Source organism: Salvelinus sp. IW2-2015, linkage group LG7 (assembly GCF_002910315.2).
Source record: "Salvelinus sp. IW2-2015 linkage group LG7, ASM291031v2, whole genome shotgun sequence".
In the NCBI taxonomy this organism is placed as follows: domain Eukaryota; kingdom Metazoa; phylum Chordata; class Actinopteri; order Salmoniformes; family Salmonidae; genus Salvelinus; species Salvelinus sp. IW2-2015.
In genome coordinates this window covers 26,042,171-26,053,866 of record NC_036847.1, presented here as the reverse complement: position 1 = coordinate 26,053,866, position 11,696 = coordinate 26,042,171, and the positions used below count along the sequence as shown (strand labels likewise).

Here is an 11,696-nt window from a genome sequence, read left to right as displayed (position 1 = left end):
ATGCCTCCTTTAAGCATCCCCCACGCTTCTCACCACCACCACCTATCACCACTATCACGACGTCTGTATTTCATCCTCATATCTCTCTCCCTATTCACATCCCTTCTCTCTTCACTATAATCGCGTTCTAACATCTCATCCCTAGCCTGGCCATAACCTCAACACACGCAATAGTTAGCTATCCACTACCCCCTCCCTCTCACACTCACCCAACCACCACAACCTCCACCCCACCCACCCCTCCACCACCAACCCAATGTTAACACTACACCCTCCACCACCCACCCTCACTTCCACCAACTTTCCACCACCTCACCGCCCTCCCCACTACAGGCTACCACTCAGCCTCACACTTTCTATAACAGTCCACTCCACCCTTCACCTCTCTTCCTCCATATACCCATCAGACCTAGCTACCTCGCACCCCCTTCTCCATCACCACCACCCGACTCCACCATCAGCATCCCCACCACCACCACCACCCACCCAACCCCACGACCCCCCCACCACACACCCCCCTTGATGGCCAGAACCATACATTGGAGCCCTGCACTCAAGAAAGTCAGTAAATGCACCTTCTCAACTCACATCTCTAGCCCGCATCACCACACATTCCTCTCACCACATACTTGACGACCACTCTTAGGTAATATAGACCCAGAATCATCTAGAACGTAATATTGAAAAAATGGCAATCTTCTCAGATTCTTGACCCAGAGAGCCCTGAAGGCTTGATGTAGGCCACTGCGGGACACACAGCTTAGCTCGGACTTACACTACCCATAAATCACCTATGTTTGGCAATTCTCCCACACACCAGACTACCATTACCGGGATAATACCTTACTACCTAGATCCTCATTCACTACTCAACAGGACACCCATGATTAAGTTAATTCAAGGGGGAATTTTAAAACCTGTTACCTCCTGCTTAATCAGAGCTGCCATCCATTCTATACAGATTAAAAATGGACCGTAGCCCTAGTTACTCGCCATTCACCCCCCCTCCTCCACCACACACGCACGCACGCATAACACAACACCCAACACACACCTAAAACACACCTAAAAACATCACACAAGCCCAGGCACTCGTAACCAAAATGTACAAACAGACCCAGTACTTGTGCCCACACACTCACCTATGTTAACCTCTCCAGATCCCTATCCAATCTCTATTCGGTTCCTCTAGCTCTACCACCTGTCCCATTGTCTCTCTCACAGAGCATCAACCCTTTGTGTATTATTAAATCCAGCTGTTGCTTCCCAAGCTCAGCACCATACAATACGCCACAACTTGAACTGAACATAGACAATGTGTTCTCGTTGTATGCTGACGTCTGAGACAGCAGCTCAGAGACGGATCTAAGACAACACAAGTCTCTCAGCTATTCTATACACGCGTGTGCGTCCTGCTCTCTTGTGCTCCTTGTGCGTCACACCCCCTGGAGGTTAGATAATTAGAACCTAGAGTAGAAGTGAGTGAACTCTCAGACCATAGGGTGAGAGAAAGATGAAGCAGCATAACAGGAGAGCGGTACGGATGCTTGATTTGGATATGGGGAAAGGTCGGTTGATACTGCAAGTGAAGGTAGGTGATTGTAGATGCGGTGTGGTGCGGTACGAAGTTGGGTGCGTGTGGTAGAGCTGGAGTGATGATGAAGTTAAAAGTTGAGTAGTTTGGATGCTTGAGTCGCAAGTGAGTAGTCACGCTGAGGAGTAGAGATGCATGTCGCACAGTGAGTGAGTGAGTGAGGCTACAGTGACGATCTAGAGATGAGTGAACGTCGAGTTGCACATTAGGAGTCTGGAGTGAGTGAGTTCGACGTGAGTGAGCTAAGTTGATCCGAGTCGAAGGGGCGCGTGTGTGGGATATCCCTAGCTGGCGTAAGAAAAAGGCAGGCAAATGTACGGAAGAATACTACATGGACTCTAGTGTTGTTCACCGTTACTATACACTGCGTTATCCTGCGAATCCTTCCCTTTTCAAGCTTGTACTTCACAAAAATTCACTCGCTTATTCAATCACATATGCAGTAGTCATAGTCAGCCTTACATACCTGCATCCAACCCTCTACTCACGCTTTATTTCTCACTCAATTCCGATCGTGCTCCTACGCCCTCCAGTTCTCAATCACTCGAACTGAGCGGAATGAGCGTGAGGGGGAAGCGGTGCGAGCAGCGAATATGCTAGCAGAGTTGCATGCGCTCTCGCCTTATGAAGGATGTGCCAGTGGGACCCTCCAGCACTCGCCCATAATGCGCCCGTGTGCACTGGTTATGATAGCAACCTACCAAGCGCTGGAAACATTCAACAACCCCAGTGGTACATGCTATGTGAATAGACTCGTCCTGCTGTGCTGGCCTCTAGCCCACCTCTGGAGTCTCTGCCAACCGTTGCGCTCTTCTAGCATGACCATGCCAGCGATCGAGACTCTCACAATCTACGCCACTGGCTTCCCAAGTAGGTCACGAAAGAGATCATGTATCGGGGTCTTGAGCAGATGAATGGGAAACAGATAGCGAGGGCTGGTGGATAAGAGGGCTGAATAGTGGTCATGCAGTGGCGCAGAAAACAGGGACGCTCCAAGGGGCTGGGGAGTCCTGAAGACCTGGGGCTGCATGTGACACCAGGTGGTGAGAGCTGGGAGATGAGGGACATGGATGTCTACAAAGATTAGGGGATAAATAACAGGGCTGGCGGTATACGTGCGTTCGTTGAAGCGCAGTGGGAGAAAACACAGGGGCTGGGATAGGCGGAGCTGCAGTGGGAGAAGCAAGAAACTATAGGATCTTCTAGGGGCGCGAGGAATAGGTTCTGAGAGCGTTTGGGGAGCGCTGCCAGCTGGTTTAAGACACCAGCACGGGGCTGGGGAATAGGGCTGGAGCTGCAGTGGAGAAAACAGGGGATAGGGTATGAGAAGCCTGTGACGGCCATGTGGGGGAAGTAAATAACAGGGCGAGCGTCTTAGGGGTGAGGGGTTATGAGTGTGCCTTGTGAAGACCTGCAGTTGGGAGTAATAGCTATGAGGGGGCTAGGGGATAGGGCTGGACAAGCTATGCAAAGTGGAGAAAACAGGGACTGGGGACTCAGATAGGGGAATAGGAGCTGTCTAGGTTGGAGTATAAACATGGGGTGAGTGGTGAGATAGGGTGGCTTCGCAGGCTCGCAGAACGATATAACACAGGGTCTGAACTTCTAAGGAGCGTAAAGTTAAACCAAGCGCGTGCTGGAAAGACTATGGTAGGGTGGTGTGAGGGACCACTAAACACATCACTGTGTGGGATCCTTGCGAGGCTGGAGTCTCCGTTAGAGACGCAGGGGTTGGATTAGGTGGTTGTGATTAGATATTACATTGGTGATAGAGAGTGATCTGTGTTTGATGGTAACTCCTTTCCTTTGAGAACGGTAAGGCTGGGGAAGTCGAGGTTGATAAGAGAAAGAGGGAGCTGATGGAACTGGTTTGAGTCTTTTGATGCACCTCGTGGAGCTTGACACAAGTGGAGTGGGCAGCGATCACACCCGCAGGGGCTTAGCGCCAAATCTGAGTTGGACCAACTCTGAACTGGGGCTGGGACATCGCTGCGAGTCTGAGAGTTCTGGAGAGGAGCAGAGCTCCGACGCAGTGTGAGTGAGAGAGAATATGGCGCTGATGACTTTGGGCACGATCAAGTGAGGGGCGGGCGGCCTCGCGGAATGTATTGCTGAGATTGGTCTACTGTAAGACTTTGGGGTCGCTAATGCACGAGGTAGGAGATAGTTTGCGGAGGGGCACTGGTCTGGGTAGTCTGAGACTTGGAGGGCGTCACGGGTATTTTGGTGATTGTAGACATGAGACGCTCTTGTGGGTTGATTAGTAGGGGCAGAAATATCAGGACTGGGACTGGGAGTCTGAGACTGGTGCAGGGCACTTAGCATGCTCAAAAAATGAGCACATAAAACAGGAGAATGGTAGTTTTAGCTTGCAACAGATTGCGCTCCCGTAAAGGTACAAAAACACGTACCAAGCAGCACGCTCTCATCATCTCACAGCTTCTCAAACTATTAGCCCCTCGCGAATCACTCTGTCGCGCATGTGTTGTACATGCATTTTATGGATTAGGCCCCTTACCACGGTCAGTATTAAATGGTAATTAATTGTCAATTCTGCTCCACAACGGGGAAATATCAATGAATTCATGAAATGTCACTGATGTATCTTTATTGTCTTGTATGTCAGCAATCAGCGCCACTGAATTCGATTAATTCGCAGCCTCGCTAGGTAGGCATTCTAATCATCATCTCTAAGAGGACACCACGATGAGCTTCAGCTTTTTCCAAGTGCAAGCAGCAGACCAGATCGCACCAGAGCAGTTTGACAAGGGTACGATGGGAGACAGAGCAGTGAGGAGACGTGTACCTTCAAATTGTACTTTCGAAATCGTTGCTCACTCTCAGATAAACTGCCCGTTAATTCGTCACACTCCCAGTCGAATGGATGCATAAGGTGAGAACAAGTAAGATAGAGTGAGTTGATAGATGACTATTAGACGCAATCTCGCAAGGCACCCAAGGCAGTGGATATGATGTGGTTGTATTGTCGTTAGCCACATATGCCAGTTGTCATAACATTGAAGGACGGAGATGATGAAATGTGGGTCCCAAGAGCAGAACAGAACAAATCTCTTCTGTTGAAGTTTGATGAAATGCACAAGGCGAGGGGTGGAGAGATATAGGGATAAGGAAAGCTGAGCTGCACAGTAACTGGGCTCTAACGCCCAGAGAGTTTGCCGTGACCTGAATCCAAGCGAGATCCTCTCGCAACGCTAGGCACTGTAGAGTTTTTTCTAATTTAAAAATTCAAGTACAGAATCAAAAGTCCGTGAGAGCTGTGGCCCTTATAAGTGTTATTAATAAAGAGTAATCCCTCGAGAGATTCAATGGAGTTGGGATATTTACGCCGCTCATGATCTCTTTTCTAACAATCTCTCTCTCTCTACAACTTATAGTTTTGAAGTTGGTCTAACTCAGATTCAATTATAGAGTAATATGAATTATGATTATGAAAAGATTAAATATCACATCAAAGAACCAACCCCATTCCAATGTCACACAATTTTGCTGTGTTGAGCTGATTCTCTAGAGAAAACAGAGCGGCGAGCAAGAACAGCTAGAACTCAAAGAAGATGAGCGGTTCTCTTACTCAGCATCAAAAGGAGAATTTTTACCATTCTCTTTCCTCACTCTCAGAATACACTTTCTATACAGCTCTTTCACAAAGCGTCGCTTTACCTCCTTTGCATTCACCATCCTCACATATCTCACACTAGTCTCCTCACACTCATCTCTATCCACAATCCTTGAACTCCTCCCGGTATCCTTTATTATCCACCCTCATTTCTCTGCAACCAAGTCGTTCTGCGACCTCAAAATCAACTATTGCCCAATCTTACATGCACACCATCATCCCTTGCAAGCGGAGTGCTACTAGTCACTCGTGTATGTTGTATTTCGAGGTAAGACTGACTGGATCTGTCCTACGAGCTCCGCGACACATCTCATGTGACGGTATAGAAAGGCCTCACATTGATCTATTACTCAGACGCTCTAGATGACAGTAATTACCAGGGGGGTAAGGAAAACACAAAAGGTCGCAAGCTTAGAGCAACACATACCTCATCAAAAATCATCCGGCTTCCAAACACTGGATTAAGATCCCTAGAATCGAGCGTACCTCATGATACGCTGAGACACTGAGCAAATGGCAAAATTGATTTATCGAGAAATTATTGTAGAGGATAAGAGAAGGTAGACACACGTATGTTACTCATGATAGTCTTTTAAGGATGAGCAAGCTTTTATAGAACATCTACTACGACACGTCATAGGACAGTTAACAATACAACAATATCACTCTACCTTCACAGAGACAAAATGCCGCCTCAGCATTCTCAATATACATTCGAATATAAGTCGAACACATATGTTCAAGCTGAATGTGCTCTATGCCGTTGAAGAGACAAGAGGCAGCCCTCGGGGAAATCACAAGGGGCCCTTCTGAGCCGACGCCACAACATTCACATTCCATCTCCTCAGGAACTCGGGTCAGTAAATACTTCTAATTTCAATACCAAACAGCTTGCTGACGGTGGGTGAAAAAGCGCGAGGTTGTGCCTTATATTCTTCGCATGTGCATCAAACATAATGTAAGGACTCTGTAAAGAAAGAGTTATCCTCCCACTCACACGTCCTACCTTACACAATCGCACTGTGTCGTTCACTTTCTGCAAACATCATTAATAATCTTCCTGTAATAATAAGCCACCTGGATCCACTAGGTGTTCTAGCTCTGCAGTTGTCGTATCCGGTGACTTGTCATGTACAGTCGTGGCCAAAAGAGATAGATAGGAGCACAAGAACTTGTTTTTGAGTTAGTGGCTGGTTGTGCCCAGCTAGAAAATGATTTTGCACCTACTTGTCAGATTGGTAGTGTACTTGAGGATTATGGTTCCGTTGTAACACACACGATTGTTCACAGCTTCTGGGAACTAACAATTCTATTGGAATTCAACTGATAGTGTCATATTATAATATTCCACAAGAACAATACATTATTTCATAGAGCTGTTTTTGTTCAAATGGCCTAGACGTGTGAGTTTTTAATCCTCGAGCACATTTGGTACTCTCAGGCCTGGACTGTTGCACATAGCGCAGAGACAGAGGGCTGGGGGTAAGATGTGCCATGTGAGGCTCTGTCCGCAGTGTTTCGACCTCTAGCCCCTCTCCTTCTTCTCTCACTGACCTGGGATGCAGGGAATCAGCCCACTAGGCTGGGTCTCCGTTATTCATAACTTACAATGGCGTGGGCACGTCGAAGGTCTCAATCCTAGACCTGACTCAGCAGCCCAATCTTCACAATGAAGTCACGACTAGACTCTGTAGGACAGAAAGCGTCTGTCTCTCACCGACAAAGGTGTTATTACGTTATAATGGGATGTCATACTATGAGGAATCGTCGAGCTCATGCCACACCCCTACGCGCCCTGTCAATTGAGGACTTATCGCACACCACTCTAGTGTCTCTCAAACTGCGGGCACTTGTCCCAACGTGCTCTATTGCGAGCCCGCTTGACGTCTCTCCCCTAGTGCGCCCCTGGCCGACACCTCCATAAACACACTTACCTCTGAGCTCGTTCTCCTCATTTGGTTCCCCCGAGCCCACTCCTTTAGATCGCTACCTCTTGACTCCGTCTCTGAGTCCTACCTGCGCTATGACGCGTGCTTTTCATCATGCCTACACGGACACCATGGCCGCTTAATTGCGTCCCTTCGGTCCCACTCTCCACCCTGCCCCAACCATGCAAACTCGCTCTACTCCTGGATGTTTGCGTGAGAAATGTGTGCTCCTATGCCCCCGCGGGTGAGACTTGGGTGTCCCTCTGGAATCAACGATCCTTGCCACTCTTATAATCTATCCATCCGGTGCTCGACTTCGATTCCACTTCCTGGCCCACACCATAATTTGTAAAGGTCGTAGGCACCTCTCACTACCCCACTTCGGCTCGAGAAGCACACCACTCTCGACCCACTGCCACTATGACTAAGGACCATCCCCTGAGCGGCCCATATTTACGCTGTTGGCCATGACACAGGAAACTGAATGTAGCGCTCTTTCCTCCTTTGCCATCTCTACACCCCTGCCCCCCATGCCCTGCCACTCTACACCCCTGCCACTCTACACCCCTGCCACTCTACATCTCTGCCACTCTACACCTCTGACACTCTACACCCCTGCCACTCTACACCCCTGCCCACCTGCCCCTCTGTCACAGGACCAAAAGCATTAAATATGGAGGAGAAAAGTTTCCACACTGTCCTCCATCCAGACTCCAGAGTCCCTGGAATAGAATAGCACCACTTGACAGTGTCTGAGGGTGTGAAGACCAGTCAGTGGACAGACTCCTCAGTCTCCAGAGGCCATGGTTTCAACAGTGATGAAGTGGCTGGGATCTCTTAAATGGACCTTGAACTGGGACACCAGAATAGCCAAACGAGCTGGAGAAGACTGCCCAGAACAGAGTGCGATGGAGAGGAGTCTTCGCTGGCCTATGCACCCTAAGGTGCGATGGGCTTAAGTACTGTAAGTCAGCATTTTAGAAACAAAAGCCGTGGCTGACGATAACTGCTGGTAACTGACCACAACTGCCAGTAACGGTAACTGACCTTTTTGAGGCGTCCGCTCTTGGTGCCGACGAAGGCCACGCAGTATCCGTTGTAGACGTAGGAGGTGACAGAGGTCATGCGGTCCCGTGTCTCTGTGTAGAGGGCGTGTCCCGTCACCAGCTGAGAGCCGCCAAGGGGCTGGTTGATGTCCAGACCACAGAACGAGTCATCGATGGGCACCGGCTGGAAGAGAGAGAGAGAGAGGTTAGAGATGGAAAAGAAAGCAAGGTTAGAGATAAAGAGAGGTTATAGATGAGAGAGAGAAGTTATAGATGGAGAAAGAGAGGTTATAGATGGAGAAAGAGAAGTTATAGACGGCGAGAGAGAGCTTATAGATGAAGAGAGGTTATAGATGGAGAAAGAGGTTATAGATGGAGAGAGAGGTTATAGATGGAGACAGAGAGGTTAAGATGGAGAAAGAGAGGTTATAGATGGAGAAAGAGAGGTTATAGATGGAGAGAGAGAGGTTATAGATGGAGAAAGAGAGGTTATAGCTGGAGAGGTTATAGATGGAGAAAAATAGGTTATAGATGGAGAAAGAGAGGTTATAGATGGAAAGAGAGAAGTTATAGATGGAGAGAGAGGTTATAAATGGAGAGAGGTTATAGATGGAGAAAGAGAAGGTATAGATGGAGAAAGAGAGGCTATAGATGGAGAGAGGTTATAGATTGAGAGAGAGAGGTTATAGATGAAGAGAGGTTATAGATGGAGAAAGAGGTAATAGATGGAAAGAGAGAAGTTATAGATGGAGAAAGATAGGTTATAAATGGAGAGAGAGGTTATAGATGGAGAAAGAGAGATATAGATGGAGAAAGAGAGGTTATATATGGAGAGAGAGAAGTTATAGATGGAGAGAGAGAGGTTATAGATGGAGAAAGAGAAGTTATAGATGGAGAAAGAGAGGTTATAGATGGAGAAAGAGAGGTTATAGATGGAGAGAGAAGTTAAATATGGAGAGAGGTTATATATGTTGAAAGAGAGGTTATAGATGGAGAGAGAGAAGTTATAGATGGAGAGAGAGAGGTTATAAATGGAGAGAGGTTATAGATGGAGAAAGAGAAGGTATAGATGGAGAAAGAAAGGTTATAGGTGGAGAGAGAGTTATAGATGGAAGAAAGAGAAGTTATAGATGGAGAAAGAAGAGGTTATAGATGGAGAAGAGAGAAGTTACAGATGGAGAGAGAGAAGTTATATATTGGAGAAAATAGGTTATATATGGAGAAAGGAGAGGTTATAGATGGAGAGAGAAGTTAAATATGGAGAGAGGTTATAGATGTTGAAAGAGAGGTTATAGATGGAGAAAGAGAGAGAGAAGTTATAGATGGAGAGAGAGAAGTTATAGATGGAGAGAAGAGTTATAAATGGAGAGAGGATATAGATGGAGAAAGAGTAGATATAGATGGAGAAAGATAGGCTATAGATGGAGAAAGATAGGTTATAGATAGAGAGAGGAGAAGTTATAGATGGAGAGAGAGAAGTTATAGATGGAGAAAAAGAGGTTATAGATCGAGAAAGAGAGGTTATAGATGGAGAGAGAAGTTAAATATGGAGAGAGGTTATAGATGTTGAAAGAGGGGTTATAGATGGAGAAAGAGAGAGGTTATAGATGGAGATAGAGAAGTTATAGATGGAGAGAGAGAAGATATAAATGGAGAGAGAGAGGTTATAAATGGAGAGAGGTTGTAGATGGAGAAAGGGAAGATATAGATGGAGAAAGAGAGTTATAGATGAGAGAGGTTTATAGATGGAGAGAGAGAGGTTATAGATGAAGAGAGGTTATAGATGGAGAAAGAGGTTATAGATGGAAAGAGAGAAGTTATAGATGGAGAAAAGAGAAGTTATAGATGGAGAAAGAGAATATATAGATGAAGAGAGAAGATATACATGGAGAGAGAGAGGTTATAAATGGAGAGAGGTTGTCGATGGAGAAATTAAGATATAGATGGAGAAAGAGAGGTTATAGATGGAGAGAGGTTATAGATGAAGAGAAAGAGATTATAGATGAAGAGAGGTTATAGATGGAAAAAGAGGTTATAGGTGGAAAAAGAGAAAGGTTATAGATGGAGAAAGAGTGAGGGTATAACGGAGAAAGAGAGGTTATAGATGGAGAAGAGAGCGAGAGAGGTTATAGATGGAGAGAGAGAAATTAAATATGGAGAGGTTATAGATGGAAAAAGAGAGGTTATAGACGGAGAGAGAGAATTAAATATGGAGAGGTTATAGATGGAGAAAAAGAGGTTATAGATGGAGAAAGAGAGGTTATAAATGGAGAGAGAGGTTTATCGATGGAGAAAGATAAAATATAGATGGAGAAGAGAAGGTTATATATGGAGAGAAAGAGAAGTTATAGATGGAGAGAGAGAGGTTATAGATGGAGAAAGGAGAGGTTATTTAGATGGAGAAAGAGAGAGTCAGAGGTAATAGATGGAGAGAGAGAAGTTATAGATTCGAGAGAGAGAAGTTATAGATGGAGAGAGAGAGGTTATAAATGGAGAGAGGTTATAGATGGAGAAAGAGAAGATATAGATGGAGAAAGAGAGYTTATAGATGGAGAAAAAGAGGTTATAGATGGAGAGAGAGAAGATATAGATGGAGAAAAATAGGTTATAGATGGAGAAAGAGAGGTTATAGATGGAGAGAGAAGATAAATATGGAGAGAGGTTATAGATGTTGAAAGAGGGGTTATAGATGGAGAAAGAGAGAGGTTATAGATGGAGATATAGAAGTTATAGATGGAGAGAGAGAAGTTAAAAATGGAGAGAGAGAGGTTATAAATGGAGAGAGGTTGTAGGTGGAGAAAGAGAAGATATAGATGGAGAAAGAGAGTTTATAGATGGAGAGAGGTTATAGATGGAGAGAGAGAGGTTATAGATGAAGAGAGYTTGTAGATGGAGAAAGAGGTTATAGATGGAAAGAGAGAAGTTATAGATGGAAAGAGAGAAGTTATAGATGGAGAATGAGAAGCTATAGATGGAGAGAGAGAGGTTATAGATGGAAAAAGYGAGGTTATAGATGGAGAAAGAGAGAGAGGTTATAGATGGAGAAAGAGTGAGGGTATAGACGGAGAAAGTGAGGTTATAGATGGAGAAAGAGAGCGGGWGAGGTTATAGATGGAGAGAGAGAAGTTATAGAAGTTATCTTGGCCATGAGAGAGAGCAGGAGATGTGGGAAGAAAGAGGGAGAGAGACAGAAAGAGACAAAGTGGATCCTAGTGCATCCTTCTCCCTGGCTGCCAGACGTACATTTTGCTGTCTTTCTGTTCCACTTGGTAGACATGTCTTTGTTGTGCTTGAACGAGCCCCACCTTGCACTCACCCTGCCTCATTACACAGGGATATGATCACATCAGGGCAGGAGGAGGAGAGTATGCTCACTAAGTATGGCTTCTACCATACYGAGCTTCTCTACACTGCAGGAAAACATACACAGTTATGGATGTAATGGACAGTGAACCAACTAGAGAATCAGGCTGGAGGACTGTTCACTCGAAGAG

General features: G+C 45.9%; 1 protein-coding gene across 1 annotated transcript in view; it reads right to left on the bottom strand.

Annotated features, from left to right (window-relative positions):
• Nucleotides 1-7,941: 7,941 nt before the first annotated feature.
• Nucleotides 7,942-11,696, bottom strand: part of LOC111966720 (plexin-A2-like) — a 72,382-nt gene continuing 68,627 nt past the window's right edge. The window contains exon 3 of the mRNA XM_023991602.2: nucleotides 7,942-8,386. Coding sequence (XP_023847370.1) covers nucleotides 8,126-8,386 — 261 coding nt within the window. The 3' untranslated portion in view covers nucleotides 7,942-8,125. The remainder of the gene's footprint in view (nucleotides 8,387-11,696) is intronic.